This window comes from Dunckerocampus dactyliophorus, chromosome 3, assembly GCF_027744805.1.
Source record: "Dunckerocampus dactyliophorus isolate RoL2022-P2 chromosome 3, RoL_Ddac_1.1, whole genome shotgun sequence".
Taxonomy (NCBI): domain Eukaryota; kingdom Metazoa; phylum Chordata; class Actinopteri; order Syngnathiformes; family Syngnathidae; genus Dunckerocampus; species Dunckerocampus dactyliophorus.
This window is the reverse complement of record NC_072821.1, coordinates 8,458,101-8,479,617: the sequence shown is the minus strand read 5'-3', so window position 1 is coordinate 8,479,617 and position 21,517 is coordinate 8,458,101. Positions and strand designations below refer to the sequence as shown.

General features: G+C 41.7%; 1 protein-coding gene across 3 annotated transcripts in view; it reads left to right on the top strand.

Annotated features, from left to right (window-relative positions):
• The window catches only part of ush2a (Usher syndrome 2A (autosomal recessive, mild)), a 186,853-nt gene that overhangs the window by 31,512 nt on the left and 133,824 nt on the right, over positions 1-21,517 (top strand). For all 3 annotated transcript variants that reach the window (XM_054771236.1, XM_054771237.1, XM_054771238.1), the window contains 15 exons: positions 3,405-3,600; positions 4,025-4,155; positions 4,310-4,517; positions 7,963-8,246; positions 8,396-8,621; positions 8,714-8,851; positions 8,939-9,119; positions 9,723-9,886; positions 10,028-10,186; positions 10,289-10,517; positions 10,614-10,737; positions 10,814-10,961; positions 13,673-13,954; positions 15,522-15,697; positions 15,775-15,922. In XM_054771236.1, the coding sequence (XP_054627211.1) occupies positions 3,405-3,600; positions 4,025-4,155; positions 4,310-4,517; positions 7,963-8,246; positions 8,396-8,621; positions 8,714-8,851; positions 8,939-9,119; positions 9,723-9,886; positions 10,028-10,186; positions 10,289-10,517; positions 10,614-10,737; positions 10,814-10,961; positions 13,673-13,954; positions 15,522-15,697; positions 15,775-15,922 (2,794 nt within the window). The remainder of the gene's footprint in view (positions 1-3,404; positions 3,601-4,024; positions 4,156-4,309; positions 4,518-7,962; positions 8,247-8,395; positions 8,622-8,713; positions 8,852-8,938; positions 9,120-9,722; positions 9,887-10,027; positions 10,187-10,288; positions 10,518-10,613; positions 10,738-10,813; positions 10,962-13,672; positions 13,955-15,521; positions 15,698-15,774; positions 15,923-21,517) is intronic.

The following is a 21,517-nucleotide window of genomic DNA, read 5'->3' as shown; positions in this document are numbered from 1 at the left end:
ATAAAACTGAAACGCAGCCCCACCGTGTTTAGTCCTGACTCTGGTCACCCGCAGGAGACTACTCCCTGAGCTTCTCAGAGCTCCAGATGGTTTGTGTCGCTCTAACATGTCAGAGATGTACATTGGCGCAAGACCATGAAGAGATTTGTACACAAGCAGAGCTGTTTTAAAGTCTATTCTGTGAGCAACAGTAAGCCAGTGCAGAGACCTGAGTACTGGACTAATATGCTTAAATGTCCTGGTTCTAGTCAGGACTCGAGCAGCAGCTTTCTGGATGTACTGCAGCTGTTTTACAGCTCGTTTAGACAGCCCGGTGAGAAGGCCGTTACAGTAGTCCAGCCTGCTGGAGACAAAGGCATGGATTTGTCTCTCTAAATCTGGCTTTGACACTATCCCCTTGATTTTGGCAATGTTGTTTCGGTGGTAAAAAGCTGAGGATGTTATTGATTAAATGTGGCTGTTAAAGTTCAGATCTCAGTACATTATTACCCCTAGATTTCTAACCTGATGATTAGGTTTTAGAGAAAGAGTCTCAAGGTGGCTGATAACACCAAAACAATGATTTAAATTTTGTCTGAGTTTAGTTGGAAAAAGTTGTTTTGCATCCACACACAGATCTGTTTGATGGTGACAAAGTAAATCTGCAGGCCAAATGTTCCCCGGCCATCAGTGACATGTAGATCTGAGTGTCGTCTGCATAGTTGTGGTAGGACACACTGCAGCGGCGTATTAGTTAGGCTAAAGGAAGCATGTACAGATTGAACAATAGGGGTCCTAGGATTGACCCCTGGGGAATCCCACATGTCATTGCCATTTGAGACACAGTTAGCAATTCCAGCAAAGCACTTCCTGTCCTGCAGATAGGACTTGAACCAGTTTAGAGCAGTACCAGAGATTTTCACCCAGTTTTCTAATCACATGGTCAACTGTGTCAAAGGCAGCGCTCAGGTCCAGCAGAACTAAAAGTGAGACTTTTCCTGCATCTGTGTTCAGACGGATATAATTTGTCACCTTGATCAGAGCTGTCTCTGTGCTGTGGTGGGACCTAAAGCTTGATTAGAAAGCATCAAACACTTTGTTAGAGAGGAGAAAATCAGTAGCTGTTGGCATACAACCTTTTCTAAGACTTTCTCCAAGAACGGCAGGTTTGATATGGGCAGATAGTTGTTGGCATCAAGACTGCTCTTCTTCAGAAGAGGCTTAATGGCAGCAGTTTTTAGGGCCTTTGGAAATGTTCCAGTCTGAAGTGAGACGTTAACTAGATGAGTGAGTTGTGGTTGCAAACTGCTTAGCACAGACTTTAGAAATCTAGTGGGTAACTCATCAAGGCAGCACGTTGATGGACCCAGACTGCAGATGATCTCTTCAACTGTTTTGTTGAAGACTGGAGGGTTCGTTAACGGTAGCAAACAGCACACAAGAGTTGTTACTACAGTTGGTGATGATTTCAAAAAAATATCTCTCCCTTGTTCTACGCAAGATTTGGTTGAAAGCGTGTAGCTTTTCTTTGTAAACCTGGAATGAATTCATCTGGAGCTTTGACTTGTGCCATTTTTGTTTGTTTGTTTCCGGCATTCCCATTTCTGTGCCATGACAGACACTTCTTTTCTACATGATATCCATAACATTTACACTATTTGATGTATAAGAACTCAACAGATCATCAATGTTAGAACACGTTATAAGTACTGCTAAGTAGGAAAACATATATATGTTTTCCTACTTGGCAGTATTACTTATCAGTACTTAGCAGTACTACTTAGCAGTACTCCCATTGTCCTGCCTCTTTGGGTAAACAACCCAGAGGCATTTTTCTGATTTCTGATCAAACCAGTTTCCTCCATTTTTTTCTCCACTTCCTCACTAATTTACAACATAGGAGCCGATCCCACCCTACCCCCAATTTCCATCTCTCTACCCCCCATAACCATGCTCTGTGTGTCATACCTAATAGGCCCAGTGCAGGTCTGCATGTGTCACATAAGGGAGGAACTCCTGTGTTTTTTAATACATTTTTAATCTTCACCCATTTGATGCCCCCCTTGTCCACCATAATTTGTACTGACTGCTGAACAAAATCAAAGGCCGTGTACTCTCCTCTGCTGCTGCACTTTGCTACAGAAAAATGCATTTTTTATTTCATATCAGCCTCCTCCCCTCCGCCTGTTACAACCCCTCCTCCCCAACACACACACACACCTTGCTTATTTTGACATGAAAGTGGGCCTGTGAGAGTGCTGGCTGTTGCACGTCATTCCTCATTAGCTGTCTGATTTCCCTATGCTGTGTGAATGTGTCCATTTGTGTATGGATGTACAGGCTTTCTATTATAACATGTATAATATCTCAGTGTTCGCTATTCAGTTGTGTATATTCTTCTCACTTTCTTTGGATTTTGATTAACACGGGATGCTGGTTTCTGTCTTTCACTTTCTTCCACCTGCTCTGTGTCATGAATTATATACATGCAGCTATTTTTATGTATAGACCACACCTGTCAAACTCAAAGCCCATGGGCCAAATGTGGCCCACCACATCATTTTTTGTGGCCCGCTGTTTGTAAAATAGCAGTTGGGCCGTATCGCAGACCTCATCAAACAACGAGCTTCCAATGGTCTCCACAATAAAGTAATGCTGTCAGATTCAATTATTCCTGTAGTGTTGCTTAACAAAGTGGCCACAGTATTATACAGAATATTGCACTATTTGCATAACCATTGTTACTAAAGGTACCAGATTTGGACTCAAAGTAACAATAGTGTAACTGTATAAAACTAAAGACTGTATACAGCACAAGTCAGTCAAAAATGATCATTTCCCCCACTTCGATGTACTAACAACAAAAAAAAGTCCATCCACACTAGTGTAATAAAAAAATGTATGTCCACATAAAAACACATTCACCTGCTGTCGTGCACATTTTGTCTGAGCCTGATAACACAACCACAGCTGCTTGGCACATTATATTGGTATGCAAAGTTGGTATGTTCCAATACAGCGGAACCGGGATAAAAGGTATGTAGACTTGGGGGGGGGGGGGGGTTGTATTTCTGCCCGTGACCTAAAGTCGGCTTTGAGTTTTGGCCCCCTGTGTGATTGAGTTTGACCCCACCTGGTGTAGACCACCGATTTTCAAAGTGAACCCCCATGAAAATATTCAATTGTAACTTTAGTGGCTAATTTTTGGAGAGTCTACTTTTTTTTTTATACACCCTGTATAAATAATTTTAACAAGACAGTGGTAAAGGAAAAAAAAATCATGGAACATACGTAGGTTGTAGCTTGACAAATGTTATATACAATTATTTCAAATGCCGTGTTGTTGTGTCTACACTTAAAACAGATCTTGATTTGATGACTAGTTCAATGCATTAATGCTATTTATTGTGTGTTATTGTTTTCAGTGCCAGCGCTGTGCACCCCTTTACAATGACAAACCCTTCCGGCTAGGTGATCAGCTGCAGCCAATGAACTGCCGGCCTTGCCAGTGTCATGGCCACGCCCACTCCTGTCACTATGACACCCAGATGGATGACAAGCCAACAGAACAATACCTGGGAGGAGGAGGAGTCTGTGACAACTGCATGCACAACACAACCGGTACTGTATTGTGCACCATTTAACCCAAGTGTTCTTATTGAATCATTTCAAATTTACTTTAGTTACTAATCTGAGAGTAGGAGATGAAAATAAGTCTTTTTATATCTTTTCTATTTGAGATATTTTAAGTGGCTACAACTCAAGCTGTAAGGCCTGAATTTTATTAATTGTGTCATTTATTGCAAGTGCTTGTTGAAGCTGCGAGGGTGACGTCCTCTCTTCAACCTGCTAACGTATTGGGATTTTGGACTTGCCAGTCAGGCCTGCATTTTATTTCCAGCAAAGTCGCTTTTACCACTGAGACAAATAAAGTTGAAGGCCAAATGTTTTATAGCTTGAGCGACTCTCTTAATCTGTTTTTTCTAGCCAATCCCTTGATTTCTGGCTCTGTGTTTCTACTAATTTTTGTCCCTCTCTTGATTAGGTAGGAACTGTGAGCTGTGCATAAGTGGGTTTTTCAGGTTGGAGCATTCTGATCCTGCTTCAGCTCATGTTTGCCAGCCCTGTGACTGTCACACTGCTGGAACTGTCAATGGCAGCACTGACTGTTTTCAGGTAATGCATTTATTTGATAAGTGTCACCATGTAATTTGTTTGGAAATAGAAGTTAGGGATTGAATTGAACAATAGGTTTTTCAGTTTTTCTCCCTCTTTGGGCCTTGCTGCCATCACTCCTCATCACCAAAATTCCTACGCTTCACACCTCCAGGTTGGAGGCCAATGTGAGTGCAAGGCTGCTGTAAGAGGGCGCCGCTGTGCTGACTGCTCACTCGGCTGGCACAGCCTTCAAGCCTCCAATCGTGAAGGCTGCCTCCGCTGTAACTGCAGTGATTTGGGCACTGTCAGCTCCTCAACAGGAAGTGGTCCAAGCTGCAACCAGCACACAGGACAGTGCCAGTGTAAAGCCCATGTGACAGGTAATGGATTCATCTGTATTTGAAAAAAAAAATCCTCATAAGAAATATTTCAAATAATCTGTTCCAATCATAAGCCTTTATTAACTACATAGCCAAACATTTTATAATTCTTAACTGGCATACAAGTCTAAAATTAACCATTTTGTGTAAAAAAACCCCCCAACTGTTTAAGACAATAAATTGTATACCTGCTGAGCGTCATTACTGATCACATACTTCCTGCTCACTTTGCTGTTTGTGCTTACACTGTATTCTTCATTTATCATTATTGTTAACTTATAGTTGCTTCAAACATATTATTTTAGTGAGCAAGCAGAACAGAGTAATATGTACTGATTTCCCACAGTAGCATGAAAAGCACATGAAATCAGATGTCATCGGGTATACTGTAGACAAACAAGTCTTAAGTTGTACACACCTTTATAGGCGTATTTTTACCGAACATTTGCGTGTTCTCACTGTTTTTTTGTATAATTGCCAAATAATGAAATGTCAATACATCAACTCAACCACGCATTGCTGAAAGTAGATAAACTGTGTGCACTCTCAAAATGGGCATCTGCATACACCCGTTTCATAAACACATGCATCCATACCCCAAAGTGTTATGCCAGCCAAAATAAACAGGCTTTTCTGCTGGCGGTGCTTCCAGCCGTTGTGCGTCTCTTTGTGATAAATGGTTTCACTCTCTCCCCTGTGTGTCTTTGAAGAGCGAGCTCGTATGAAATGCAAAACCAGGCAACGCTCCTCAACTCAACGCATCGTAGTTATTGCTAAGCCTTGCTATCAAGGGCCCCTCGCTTGTGTGTGTGTGTGTGTGTGTGTGTGTGTATCTGTGTGTGTGTGCGCGCGCGTGCGTGCGCAGATGTGTTCATATGTGTAATGTCCGTTAAAGTATATGTGAAAGGGAAGGCATGTGTGTATGTGTATCCGTTTTATTTAAGAGTTTCTTTGCGTGTGAGTGTGTGTGTGTATTCCATCATGGACTAAGCTGCCATTTAATTCTCTAATTCGTTGCCAAGTTGATTAAAACAAACTGCTGCGGCCCCTTGTATTTCTCTCCCCCTCTCCCTCTTACAAGACCTCGCCTTTGCTTTCTTCTGTCCTTGTTTGTTTGCTCTCTCCCACAGGTATTTTTCAGAAATGAGATTTGATTATGGCAATTTATTACCGCCAAGCTGATACTTTGAGCGGAGCGATGGCAGGCACGCTTCAGAGGGAGGCCACTAGAATGTGTGCACATGGGCATGCACGCAGACGCACATACACGCACACACTCGGAGCGAGGTGCCAGGATGCAGAGTGTACATAATAGTGTTTGAAATGGTGATGCATGAGCCTGTTAACCAGCTGGCTACTGATAAAAGGCCTGGGTCATGTCCTGAAAACACACACACACGCATATTCACACACAGCTCTAAATGGTGTCCTTTATTTCCTGATCTTCTTTTATATAATTTGCTTACAGTTTGCTTAGATGTTTGTCCTTTTACTTTTCTGTTTATTCACACCCCTTTGTTGAAAAAGACCTCAAAAAGCAAAAACAGGTTCCATTGATGCCAACTTAATGGCTTGATGATGTAAGTTTGATGATGTAAGTCTTCCTAAATTCTGTAATTATATTGTAATTTTATTGAAGGTGCAGTGCAGTACAACATATCACAATAAATTCCTCTGCATTACCACACATACTCATTGTCGCAAATGTTTACTGTGCCTGCCCTACTATGAAATATGATCTATGGAGAGAAATACTCATATCTATAAATTCATTAAAGTGGGAGCACTGGGGGTAATGCCAAGTGTCTGCCACACACTTAGCAGAACAGGACACACACATGCGCACTGCTCTGTGCAATAGCACTGACTTACGCTCACACATTCATACCCGTCACATATGAACACGGGCTCCTTCATAAACGGCTGTGGGGACTCTGTTGCCCCCAGGCATCCATTTAGGGACAGATTGCCTGTCATGGAATACGTATGGCATATTCAAATAAGCCCCGCTCACTCACCGCCACATATCACACCCTAACTAGCTCAGTAGTACTGCTGCACTAAAACCTCCGGTATGAGCTGTCAACACAATCAGAATGTCTTGAGGACGCAAAGATAAAGGTGTGTTCAGCTTCACACGTTATATCATATACGCTGTTTGTATCGCAGGTTGACAATTTGTATTGTCCAATGAAAAGCATCTATCGCCAAATAATTTCAATTGAATATTTAAGACTGTTTTCATAACTTTATTGTTATTGTAATATAGATATCCTCAAAGTTTTATAGTCATTCAGGGCTCCAGACTGCGACTAAATGGTTGCATTTTCCGACTAACATATGAGACATTGCGAGTAAATTTTTCATCTAGTCGCGCATGTGCGACCAGGTAAAAGTACGGCCGTTGACATGGGACACACTTTGTCCTTTGTTACCGTTACTATGTAGACTATGACAAATAGTCTGTAAAATGTCGAGTCAGTTGAGAACAGCTTGTCACACCCTAAGCCTGTCGATGCCAGCGTGTGTGACCGCTCACCTTTCAATTGCGTTTGATTAACTTTTCTATCATATTTGTTTTCACATTTTGCCTGGCTCTCGCATTCTTCTGTCTCTCTAGTAAGTTAGGGGCTACTGTGCTCCAATTAAAAAAAAAGTTACTCTGGAGCCCTGTCATTAGACAAATGCTCAATGACATACTGTATGGGCAGTCAGTTGCTAAGTCGTGCCCATGCCCCTGCAAAGACATTTTGCTTGACTAAGGCCGTGTTTGTCAAACAGCTTTCTCAAATTTTACAGACGTGTGCTTGTCAGTCCCTGAAAGGTGTGTTTCAAATTTCATGGTGACTCCTTTCATGGGTGTTTTGTCAACGTTGAGCTGTGTGAGAAAATACAAGTCATTCTGATTTATGGGGTCAAACTTTGAATAACAGTGCAACCATGTGATGTATTTGGTTCAGTTAATTTGAAGAAAATATCACTTTAATTACCTGTCTAAAGATCAACTGATATTATTATAAAAGCTTAGACAGATGCAGTATTGCTTCTTGAAATGTCACAAGGATCTCACCTCTTTTTGTTGGTAGTCGTTGGTAATTGAGAATATTTTTAGGTTCTTCCATCCATCTCTGTATTCCTCCATTACCTTGCCTCCCTCCTCCTACCTTTCATTCTTCGTAGTTACTTAATTTATTTATTTTCCTGCTCAGTGAAATTAAGTGTTTGGCCTTAGGTGAGTGATCCATCATATGTAGAGGGTCTGGCCCTAATGATGGCAGTTTTATACACTCAACCACCATTTCTCTTGCTCTCGTACACACAAGGAGTTCAAAACAGAGAGCGCCTTGACACATTTTTCCCTACTTAGAATGTATAATAATGTGTGTTTCCTCACATTTAGACCTGTTATGTATCACATTTCCCCTTTCTTCTTCTCTCTTCACAGGTCTGTCTTGCGATCGTTGTGAATTCGGTTATTGGAACCTGTCCCATCCAGACGGCTGCATCCCCTGCGACTGCGACCCCCTGGGATCACTCAGCCCATTCTGTGAGCCTGGGGGCGGACAGTGTGAGTGTAAGGCCGGAGTTGGGGGCCAGCGCTGTGATTCCTGTGGCCGGGGTTTGTCTGGTTTAAGGCTGGAAGGAACCTGCACCCCATGCAACTGCTCAAAAGAGGGAACCGTACCTGGGACAGACTGTGATCATCACACGGGTCAATGTGTGTGCAAGGCAAGTTAACATGCTTGTTATTAAGGATAGCTCTCAGTTGGCATTTAAGCCACAACAAGACAAATGGCCTGAAACAGCTTCACAGTCCACAGGATAGGAGATAAGACAATAAACATGTTTGCATATGGTTCTTTTCTTTTATTCTTTAGGAATACGTGGAAGGCCGTCTCTGCGACTCTTGTCGTCATGGTTACCACACCTTAGAGCTCCGAAACTCCCTGGGCTGTCTGCCATGCGTGTGTGACATCAGCGGCACTGTGCCGGATGGCGTATGTGATATGTGGACAGGACAGTGCCCGTGCAGAGACGGAGTTGAGGGGGTGCAGTGCACCAACTGTGCCCCAAACTACTACAATGCAACTTCAGATGCCCAAAGTAAGAAAAAAACTGAGCTTATTCCAAAATTGGATCCAATTTAACCACTTTTTTACTATATTATTGAACATTGTGTTGTTGTGTCCTATCAGAGGGGTCATCAATTGGCTGTGTACCATGTACATGTGACCCAAGAGGAATAGTGGCTGGTTCAGTGTGTGACAGCACTACGGGCCAATGTGTGTGTACACCAGCACGCTACGGAAAAGACTGCTCCACATGCCGGCCTGGTGGGTTTGTTTGGGATAAAGCACAGATGACCAAATGGCTGCAGCTACCTGTATGTTTGATTTAAACCATTTTATGTCTCTTTTCAGGTTTTTACCTTTCTCCAGATCTGAGTATTTGTGTGGAGTGTGACTGCCACCCCATGGGTGCCATGCAGCGTAAGTGTGAAAGCCAGACTGGCCAGTGCGTGTGTGCCCATCCTTCGGTGGGAGGGCGAAGATGCAACCACTGTCGGGAGACCTTTTTTGGATTCAACCCCGGCTTGGGAAGGTATATTAAAAAACACATTTTCTATTTCTGGTTTGCAGACTTTGACTGGTTACTGGCATAGTAAAAACGTGAAGTATAGTGTTCTCTCTGATGGTGGGCTGTCCATAAGTGAGTGTGAACAAAGCACTTTCAATTGGCAAATTTGTTTGTGTATATGAGTGAGAAAGTGTGAGGTAGTTGGCCCAGTGATCACCCACTGCCCTTTCCCAGTGAGACTAACACCACACTGGTGACCTAGACACGTATTGTATACTGTCAGTCACACACGCACGCAGTTTTTGTGAAACCACTTTCACAGCTAGAGGATGTTGGGAAAGATAGGTGGTGGTTCAAGTAAAGACCTAACACCTTTTGGACACACATTTAGTACATAGCTGGTCTATCAAATAGGAGTATGAAAATACTCTAATATAGCGAATGTGACTGTATTTGAATGTTTTTTTTTTAAACACATTATTTAAAACCGGATGTAACAGTGCATAATAAAATAAAAGTTATTATGTTGTTGTGTAATATTATAAGGGGAGGAGGGTGAAGAAAATGTGCATAATACTTATTGTAAGGTACGTATCACGTATAAATATGGCCCCTTTGCTTGTTCAGATGCCAACCATGTGCATGTGACCAGGCGGGCAGTGTCAGTGGCTCTTGTAACCCAGACTCAGGAGTTTGTGCATGTAAGCTGCTGGTTACTGGGGACAAATGTGATTCATGTCAACATGGAGCGAGCCATTTGCATACAGAGAATGTCTATGGCTGCAGTAAAGGTTTGCTGCCTATGACACACACACACACACACACACACACACACACACACACACACACACACACACACACACAGATTTCACCGGTTGTTCTGTTCTCTTGTCTATTAAGTTTGATCCCATGCTCCTTTTGTGTCCTTGCAGCTCCCTCTCAACAACCTGCCCCTGTTGCTTTGGCTCTCAGCTATTCTGCCATTAATCTGACTTGGCATCAGCCTGACTCCCCAAACTCAAACATACTCAACTACACTCTCATCAGGAATGGACAACCTGTGCACAGCATACAGTGTAGCTATCCTTTCAGTAAGTCTACACAGTCCAGTCTTTGTTTTAACCTTTAACATCCTCAATAATCTATCGTCAAAACGATTATTCTTGCTAATTTCTTGCTGCCTTTCTTTCTAGGGCCTGAATTATTCGAAGATACCCATTTGTCTCCATACACAAACTATTCTTACTGGCTTATTACAACTAATGTCGCTGGTGTGACAACTAGTGCAACTGCTTCCTACCAAACTTTAGGAGCACCACCTGAACAGGGCAAGCTACATTTAAGCCTAGTGGGGCGACCTGGTCCCACCACTGCCAGCTTCAACTGGAGTGTACCACCGAATGATACAGGGCCAGTGGAGAGGTAAGGAAGCATATCAACTTCTTCTGAGTTTCTGTAGGGGAACTTCAAGAAAGTGTGTTGTTAAATACAAAGGGAACGTTGTTTTGTCTCCCACAGGTTTGTGTTGTCCTCCACAGAATCTTCTGCTGAAGCAGAGTCTGTCATCCACTACACAGGTTTATCTACTGAGGCAGTGGCAAGTGGCCTGAAGGCCTTCACCCAATACACTGTCACACTGCAGGTAGGCCAGAGAACGGCTAGTAAAAATATATATCGCAGTTTTGCACAAAATGAAATGTTTCTTCCTCTCTTAAAAGGCATGCTCATCTGGAGGCTGCACCTCCACTTTTCCTTTGTCACTGCTGACAGCCGCTGCCCCCCCACAAAACCAATCCCCTCCCAAGGTCACTGCCACTGGACCCCACACCCTGTTCGCGTCATGGGAGCCTCCTGCTCAGCCAAACGGTGGGTCATTTTGCGCTAAACTACACAACTATAAAGTTTCACGACTGCCACTTGTACAGTTGTGATGCTATCTCTGTGATGAAGTCTGTCCATAAACAGACAGGCACATTTTAAGTACTTCACCATTAAGGTAGGGACTAGGGATGGGCATAATAAATCATTTGAAATGATCAGTATCTCACAAAAGAGAATGAACCCTTCACATTTCAGCAACCATTTTTATTACAGTGCATCTTCTCAAGGGACAATATTATAGAATTGAAACTTAGATATACATTAGAGGAGGTCTGTGGTTTGAAGAGCTGAGGTGTGGAGATCGGAGGTTGACTGACCACTAGTTGCACTGGGGGCAACGTGGATTCAGAGGTGGGGGGCAGCAGGAGCTTGGAATGCGGCCCTCCTCTTGGTGTTGCATTGGGAGCAAGGCGGAAGAGGACGAGGAGGGCGGCGGGGACTGTCGTGGGCTGAGCCTCCGGCTGGTACTCAGCATCAACATAAATAGGGAGTTGCACCTCATCTGGGCCTGGCGAGAGCAGCCTCACCTCTTGGCGCCGTGAAGCCTTCTCTGGGGTCGGCCGTGACATGCGTCGGTGCCGCCACCGTGGGAAGACCGACGCGATGGCCATGACAATGCCGTCCGGCCCCCACATCAAGGTTTCCAGCTCCTCTGGCGTGTTTTGCAGTAGCAGGGATACAAAACTAATAGGCATCAAGCACAATGATCCAACAAAAAGAGAAACGCGCAGCTGAAACCAAACAGGAAGTATAACACAATAAAAGCATGGCAACCGGAACTAAGGAATGAACAGAAACAATAACACGCTGTCATGCCGGATGTCACGCAGAGTGTGACATTAAGGTTGCTTTTACGTTCATTGAAGAGGTGACTGTTCCCAAAGACACGATGTGGCAGTGAAATCAACCACCACCCCCTTCCTGTTTTCAGTCACGTCACGAATCATGTTTTTAATACAGGTAAAAGTAATATTAAAAATTTATTTTCCCTTTCAGTCACCATTTATATGCATTTTAAATTGTTTTCTGCATGTAAAACTATAGTTGTAAAACTATAAAACGTAGTTTGTGTTAACAGTTTTGGTTTTCTGAATAGATTAATTGGATTTACATAATTTCTTATGGGAAAAATTGATTCGGTTGATGTCCATTTCTGTGAGAGTCGGACCTTCTGGAACGAATTAATGACTCTAACCACGGTTCCACTGTTTTTATCTTGGCACACTGCAGGCTGCTAACCACACACTGAAGCAGACATGCCTAATAGCATGATGTGCAGTTTTGTGTCACTCAAGAAGTGTTACATGAAGCACCTTCCTTTCACAGCCATACACACAGAAGTGGAAGTGCCTTTGCTAAATCCAAAGGGCTTTGTAATGGCTCTAAGGCTCACTGGCATACAAAGTCAGGTTTCTCACACTGTTTGTGCCTGTGTGTTTTCTGCCAAAATGTTAATCTCTGTCATATAGCACACTTGGTAACATGGACTCTCCGAGCCCCCCTGCCTTCATTGTGGCTGTTATCAGCTCAGCTTTTAAAGACAGAACAGTCATCTGCTTACCCTTTTGAGAGCAAAGATGAACATAGTACCAGACTCAACTGTGCTCACTATTAATTGTGGCTTTCTCTCTATTGTGGCCTTTGACTATCCTTAAAAACACATTAGCATTAAAAAAAGTTGACTAATTTTAGTAGAGTGTCAGCAAATGAAATGAGGATCAAGTCGGCCTTCATTATACAATCCATCCTTTAATTCCTTTTAATAAGTGTGCTGAATTGGCACTAGGGTAGGGGAAATTTTGTGGTCCAATCAGAAAATGTAATCTAAATATACACTATTTGGAAAGAGTGGTTGGTGTAATGAGTATTATTACCCTGAGAGTCATTATCTAGCAGCTTGGTCGTGTGTCACTGAGTGCAGTGGGTGTTAGACGTAGCAGCACATAGCCCTGACCAAAAGGGAAAAATGCATTCTGTCAGGGATGGTTAAGTATTCAGCAATAAAGTGTCTAGACAGGTTCAGGGTGCGCTGCAGTTATCCACAGGCTGCTTTTGAAGAGAAATAAAGTTCACGTTCATGCAACGTTACTCCCAACATGCTCCCCACCTACTTCACATCTGGCCTGGATTGTTAAAGGCTGGCTGCAGCTTCAAGCCAGGTCTGAGATCAGTATAACATCCAACTGGTCACAGTACACGGCAGCGCCTGAATTTTGAGGACATGAAGAAATTACAGTATATGGTATTATACATATACATTTACACAGCTCATACATAACTTAATTGTCATGGGTTATGCTTCAGTTGTCATGTAACAAAACTAAGTATTATCTTTATTTGGGTGATTTTTTTTTTACAGGATTTTAATATGTACTGTATGCTTAGATTGTGCAGGTGGCCATAAAGTTGTAACCAGTCAGTGTGTGTACTGTATAGCGAGTTGTTGAACAACTTTTACAGACAATTGAAGGATGCTTGGTGGGATAGAATGTGGCCGTTTATGACATGCATTTCTAGTTGGATGGTGCAAGTATTCAGTGTTGTGGCCATGAGTGTTATGTGCATTTACAGGTAGGTACTGTGAGTCACTGGACATGAAGAAACCAGAAAGCATTTCTGTGGCTATAGTTACAGCTACTACGCGATGGATCACTTTTAATGTACTACACATAACTTTTTAACTGCTTTTGCTGCAGGAGTTATCACAAGGTATGAGGTCTTTTTACGAGGTCCGGTGGAGCCACGAAACCTGTCAACTCCGACTGGAGAAAAAAGAGTCTTTGTCAGCACGGGATGGTTTGATCCAAGCATCCCCTCACAAGCACAGCTCAACAATAGCATCATAGCTTCTCCCCCTGAGAGCAGCACCATTGTGGCGAGTCTGCAGGCCTTTTCCAGCTATCAAATGAAAGTCGTTAGTGTCAATATGGCAGGGAGTGTCTCATCAGGATGGACTACCGCACGCACAATGGAAGGAGGTTTGTACACCTTATCCTTAACCCTGTGCATCTTTCTTTATAATTTTACATGAAATAGCTGTTAATTTATTTAGATTGTATTTGTTTAAATAAAATGTACACCACAGGTTGTTTATAAAGGTTGTTGGCATTACCAATGTAGACAAAGTAATACTAATCAGTTAACCACACTGCTAAATACAGAAAGAATAAAGTCACTGAAGTAAAAAAATAAAGTTGTAATTACAAGAATAAAGAAATTAAATGTTGAATAGCAAATAACAGAAGAATAAAGTTGTGATATTAATGGAAAAAACTATAATGCTGCAAGAAATAAAAAATAAAAATATTGCAAGATTAAAAATCTTAATTTCAAAACAATAAAATCATAATTTACGAGCAATAACTGAAGACTGCTGAGAATCTTGTCAAGCTACGCTTTAGTTTATAATTTTTGCAAATAGCAAAATACATAAAATACATAAACCCACATAGGTTGAATCAAGGATACTGGACTCTTCTTGTTTATTGAAGACATTTAATCTTCAATCCAAACGGCGTCTTCAGTTGTAATTTTTAAGTGTGGGTGAACCAGTTATGTCTGCGGGTGTTGGTGGGTTTGCAATACATTGATATGTTTTGTTTGGAGAAAATTCTTCTGAGTTTCTCTGATAAACCAGCCACATTAGGGACCACCACATCCCACCTCCTGGTTGTGCTCAGGTGTAGAGGCCCTTCTCCTTCTGGCAGATTTGACAAAGTGGCCCAGTCCGGATACCCACAGTTAGCCCAGCAATAACCACAACAACTTGTGACCACCCTCAAGGGACACACCCACCAGAGACATAAATAGGGAGACTCCACACTTAAAATGTATATGTAAACAAGCCTTTAATCCTTTAAAGGTGAAACATCTTTAACAAACGAGAAGAGTCTAGTTGCCTCGATTCAACCTTGGTGGATTACCATGACTGAGAATCTACACAGACATAAGCAAATAAACCTTTTTTTCCCTGATATGACTTTTTCATACTTAGGGTAGTGTGTTATCATCTGTCTTTCAGTAATTATGTCGTACAACATTTTAATCTAGTAGACTTGTAATAAAATGAAAAATTTACGTTCTTCTGGTGGTGTGAAACAACACTGGAAAAATGGCCCCATTTTGACAAATGGAATAAAATGTGATTTTTATTTAAAAATAACACAACAGACTGTTAGACATAATGTGAGCAGGAACGAGGGAAATGAGGGAGGAAATGAAGAATGTGTGTGTGTGTGTGTGTGTGTGTGTGTGTGTGTGTGTTCGCTTTCTTAGAGGGGACTCATTAAGGTATTTGAATTTCAAAGAGATTATATGGCTCATTAAGACTAAGCGATTGCCCCCAACATCACTCTAAGCTATGTGTCTGGGTAATAAGCATAGGATAACATCATTTAAAATTTGTGTGTGTGTGTGTCCCTGATTTTGTGCATACTGTACATGTGTAAGAAAACATAACAGTCACAGTCTATTTTACACCCAGATGCCATGAGTGGTACAGTCCAATATGTTTTTATATCTAATCTGTGTCCATGTTTTTTTTAGTTCCAGAGTTGATGCCTCCTCCAGAAGTGTTTGCTCTGACTTCCACCAGTCTTCAGGTCACTTGGAGTACTACTGAAGGTGACGGGGTCATTGCCAGAGGGCAGGTCACTGAATTTCGTGTCAATTTGCTGACTGAACAGACCAACAACACATATACTCCTCCTGTCTTCAGCCAGGTTAGTGTTGAATGTTATCATTATAAAAGAAACACACAGTTAACATGACTTATAATACTTTAATATCTCTTCCTTAGGTGCTGCAGCATTTTGGACCCTCTGACCAACCTGTTTATATAGCGAAAGGGTTGAAGCCTTACCAACTGTACAACTTCACTGTGACACTCTGCACAAAGAATGGCTGCATTACCAGTTTAGAAAGCTCGGGTCGGACTCTACCTGCAGGTAACACCAAAATATTTGATTAGTTGTTTTCATTTTAAAAAGCCAATACATTAGATATATTATGTGGGCAAATATACTGTATTTGGACACTTAAGATTTAAACCTACAGTGAAAATGGAAGAAATTGTGAGGTTTTTTTCATTGTATTAAAGTGCAGCATTTGTTTTGCAGTGACTTTCTGTGAACGCAAACCATTTTGCGCTGTTCCATTTGTATTTACTTTGTCAACCAGAAGTCTCAGTGAGTGTTGACTGTCAGAATGAAGGCTCTGCATCTTGATGGGTCGGGTGAATATGTTTGACTTAGGCAAGTTCATTTTGGTGACTTTTTGTTGCTACCACTTTCAAATAAATTCAACACACGGGGTTGTTCATGTTGATGGGCTCACCTTGCTCATTGATATTCCCACACGGGGGCTGTGGCATTTGGCTTTGCAAGCATCTTTTTCCCTCCTAATTTGTACGTTACCTTGCATTGCTCCTCATGAGGCTCCACTCTTTTGCTGTGTGTATGTTAGCGACCCCGCCTTCCTCACAGAGATGAAGCGCCTATGTGACTGACAAGAGGTCTCACTCGCCATTGTTCGCCATTGTTCTTTGAAGCAGCTGGGTGCTGAAACAATCTATAGTGGACCTTCTTCCTGCCTGTTCGGGATCTCGTGACACCCCTAATTAATACCATCACTGTCTTTTTCTGATCATGAAATACTGTACTTTGTCAAGACCATTTAGCTTAACAGCCAGTTATCTTTCATATCAAGTGTATGAAGGACACTCTAAAATATTTGGCACTGAAAGCACAAGCGTAAGATCCTAAAAATACCTTCTCTGTTTTTATTAAGTAAAGCACGAATACTTTTTGAGTGGAGAATCTCTCGTAACTCAAATGATCAATGTCATTTGAAGTTGTCATACCTAAACATAGATGTTACACAGCAAATATCACAGAAAAGTAGCAACTTCTTGTTGTTGATTACATGCTTTTTGTATTAATTTAAACTTAAACCAAATTACCAAAATACAGTGCGTGTCGATCACCCAACACAAGCAGAGGACACACAGGCAGTCTGGGTGGTAAACAGCGAAGATGCACGTTTCAAACTGTTTTTTTTTTTTTATTAATTGCCATTATGTTCTCTATGTTTTGTAATAGTCTTTCGTTTTTTTTGCTTTCGCCTGAAAACCATTTCAGTCTTGTTCAGTCTTGAAAAAATAGAAAATGACAGCAGAGAAACATGAATCATTCTGCACACTTGATCCTTCTACATACTTTTCCATCTGTTCACTTGAGAATGCTATTCTTACTGCTCATTTTTTTTTCTTGTTTTGTTTATGGTTTTAGGTGCACATACAATGGCTGGTTGATAGGGAAAAAGCAGCCTTTCATCTTTAAATACTTGCTCAGGGATTTCATCTTTTGAACGTAGTCTTAACAGCTACATCTGTCGACATAGCGACTGTTTTCATTGCGTTCAATTCTTAAAAAAGTCCTTCTTGTGCTTACGGTGATGAATGATCCCCCATATTGTAATCGGTGGACTTTTTAAATGTATTTTTAATGGCTACATCTGTTGACACAGCCACAATGTTTGTTTTAAGTGATTCCAAAGACTTCTCTTGACTGTAATACAGTACAATACAATATGGCTTATTGTACCCAGTTGACTTTTTGAATGTATTTTTAACAGCCACATCTGTTGCCACCATTGTGTTTCATCCAACGCCAAAGATGTCCCTTGTTTCAACTCTAAGAAATGATAGCGACATATGCGCGTTTGGCAAGGCTTTTTTTACATTTATTTTTTTAATCTCAAAACAATTTGCATAGCATTTTTTTTCCACTTGTTTCTATGTAGTTTAAAACTGCAATGATGAAGTCACCAAAAATTTCACATTATATATTTTCTATGTAATTTAAGTGTTCAGATTATTCCATGTTCACTTAAGTTGTAAAAATGCACTGTTGTTGCTGTATGCGTATGTTAGTGACCATATATAGCAGTGGTCACCAACCTTTTGGAGACCAAGACACATGGTCTCGGCCGTGAACCTGCGCAACATATACGTATACATATACATATACATATACATGTACATATACATATATGTAGAAAGTAAAGTAAATGTGCTACATATTTAAAGCTTTGTCTTCAATACAATGCTTTGTGTTATTAATGGGTGTTGGTGTCAACATTTCAGCTTTTTCCTCATTGTGTCTTTTGCTCTATTTTTTTTTAGAATTTTTGCTGTTTTTTAATTTATTTATTTATTTGCAGTGATGCAATGACAAATGAGCCACAACCCGCGAATGGCCTCCGAGCTGCACTTTGGCCAACCCTACTTTTGTGGATCTTCGTCGGGGTCGGGTTTGTGGCGTGGGCTCTATGATTAAACGACATCTTGGCTTGTTGGCTCAGTGTCGTGGGCGAGCAATGGTGAGGAGAGAGAGACTGGTCAATGCAACGTAGCCCTAAAGAGCCGCAGCTCGAAGATTTTTGTGGATGTGCACGTCTATGGAGTTATATTTGTGCCTTCATTTTGAGGTAGCAAAGGCAGATATTGAACTACAGTATATTAACTTGCAATAACTACTGATGTTTGCACAGGCACATCGCTGTGCTCTGTCACTCACTCTCTCTCACTTAACTGCTACATGCTTTTGCGGCGAGGCGATCTGGTGTCCGAGCAATGATACCTCCGGTCGGGTTTTGGGGCTAGGCTCCTGCCAAGAGCTTGCGGGTTGCATGCCTGGAGGGCGGTGAGGCGTACGGGCATGTTCAGTGGTCAGGATGCGTGCCTGTTAGTCACTCTCCAGGAGGGGAGGCCACTGATGTAATAATACATTTTTTTTGTTTGCAAGTTCCTTAAAAGGATAACTGTCAAGGGCAGCCAAGGCCGATGTATAGGATTCCAGAATGTCGAGTCAATCTGTATAACAAAAGTGTATTAGCAGAAAGTATCCTACAATGAGAAAAATACAAACAGAAACCGCCGGGCCGAGCCATGGGAAAAATATAAACTAACACCAAAAGCTGGTAGACACAGTAATAGCAGAAAAAGGGGCAGTGGTAACAAAGGGTGCTGCTGAAAACCAAGCAGGAGAAAAAAATGCTAAAGAAATAAAGGCACTACTGAAAACCAAGCAGGCACGACAGCTAGACAGGAAGTAAAGACACTGCTGAAAACCAAGCAGGCACGGCTAGAGCAAAAGTACAACCAAAATTAAACAAGCAGGATAAAAGTACTTACACGCAACAAGGGAGGACCAGATAGCACAATAAGAGGTAATACAAAGACAGGGGTATACAGGTGACAGGTGAGATGCAGAGAACAATCTGGTAATGTGTACACCGAACAGCACAGCTAAAGTAGTCCCAGGTAAATTTGCTGCAGGTGTGCTCAGGTGGCTCCTCCCAGGCCAATCTGCAGTGCGCCCCAACAACATACAGACAGGCGGTAGCAGAGCGGCACTACAGATCATGACAATAACAGTCTAAAATTTGGTAGGTTCATTTGAACACAGAGTTATAAATTGAATTTGTATTAGTTTAGTTAAACAAGATCAGTATTTGATTCCCCTATCATCCAGCTGGAATTCTTTCCCCCACAGATCGGTTACATACTAATAAAGCATACAAATTAGTCCTGTCCCTTCAGCAAGAAGTTTGAGAAAAAGAGACCACTGTTGGCGTGATATTTGGAAGAAATACAAGCTCAGTCAATCGCTGTCGCTGTCTGGTTTGGGATGATTCAGGGAAAAGTGAGGGATCAGCCCAGAATTACAAGGCAGGAGCTTGTAAGTGATCTCAAGGGTCCTGGGACCAAAGTCGCCAAGAAAAACTGGCAAGACACTTAGCTGTAATGGCTTGAGATCCTGCAGTGCCAGAAGGCACATGTACAGACCGGTCTCAGGTTTGCCAAAGAACACCTGAATGACTCAGACAAGGTTTGGGAGAATGAGGTGCGGTTGAAAATTGAAAACTGAACTCTTGGCATCAGCTTGACTCGACATGTTTGCATGTGACACCAACAACACCTTCCTTACTGTTGAACACGGAAGTGGAATCATTCTGTTTTGGAGCTTCTTCTTAGATGTTTGAGCTGGTGATGAACTACAAGAAATGTCTGACCACTGCCAACAAGGGTTTTCTGCAGCAAATACAAAGCCACATTTTGCAATGGGATCGAATATCTGTCTCCCTCAACCAAATACAAATTTCTGGATTTTTAAAAATTCTGTCTTTCTAAAATAAACCTTCCATATAAATTTGTGGCTGTTCATATCTTTACAAAATCAGCAGGGGATCAAATACCATATTTATTTTCCCAATTGTAACTTATTTAATCTAGATCATTTGTCCAAACTTCCTTTGAACTGGGTTAAAGTAATAAAATGTAACATGATGAAACTGTATGTAGAAATAGCATAAACCACATTAAGTGGTACGTTAAGTGGTCAGCCCAGTAAGGTGCACTTGAGTGTGTTACTGATGCACTAATAAATCTAGCATACATACAAGCGGGCCATTAGAGCACTGCTACCATCTGTTGTAAGTGAGCAGGCAGCATCTGCAAAAGCAGCGGAGCTACACCAAAGCACATGACCAAACATTAGTGTGCACGCCAAGAACAGATGCAAACTGTCCATATGTGTTGAAGCATTTGCAATTGTTTCCATGTGCGCGTCTCCCCGGAAAGTTATCGATCACGACGTAAAGTGAGTGGCTAATCAGGGGCTGATGGTGATGTTTTATGTATTCTACATCCATAAAGACTTGTTCTACAAGACACGCATACACACAGGGACTTGCACACATACACACTCACACTAGCACCACTCAACAGAACAGGGACTTTATTGATTTACGCATAATTGGCCTAAGGCCGTTCTTGAGAGGAAAAATATGCATGGCAAGAAATGGCCATGTCAATAAGTTGTGTGCTTGTGTGCGTGGCGTAACTGTACACTTAAGAGCCTGTTAGGACATGTCAGTCGCTGCAAAACCAGAAAACTCCAACGTGCACTTTGGCTCGCGGGAGCCGCTATGTGATTTAGCTGCTTCATTACAATCTCGGCAGCTAAAATTAACCTTTCTGCTGGACTGTTAACCTTGTAAGTGTATGGATGTGTGTTTGAGCACACACTGGTAAGGTAACTGGACGTGCCATTGTATGAAACACACACTTGAGTGAATTAACAAGCACAACACCTGACGGCAGCACAAAACCCCTCAGGAAAAGCTCAGCTCTGATTGAAAAGTCACACTGGTGATCAATTAATCATGTGTCAAAGCATATTTTATGTGCAGTGTCTTTGTGCATTCTTTTAACATGGACCTGTTTTTTTGGGGTCTGAATGCCTGTGGGGTTTTCTATAATTTGAACATAGCATTAAGCCTCAAATTATTAAAAAAAAAAATACATTGCATGCTTTGCTAATTGTTAATAGTCAATTTATGATGTGTTATGTAATGCATAAAATCAACTGTACAGTTTGTATTATTCATAACTTTGGACCATTTTTAAAGTACATTTTTATTTTAACAATTAGGTCAATTTCTATGATGTGTGCCCTGCAATTGACTGGTGACCAGTC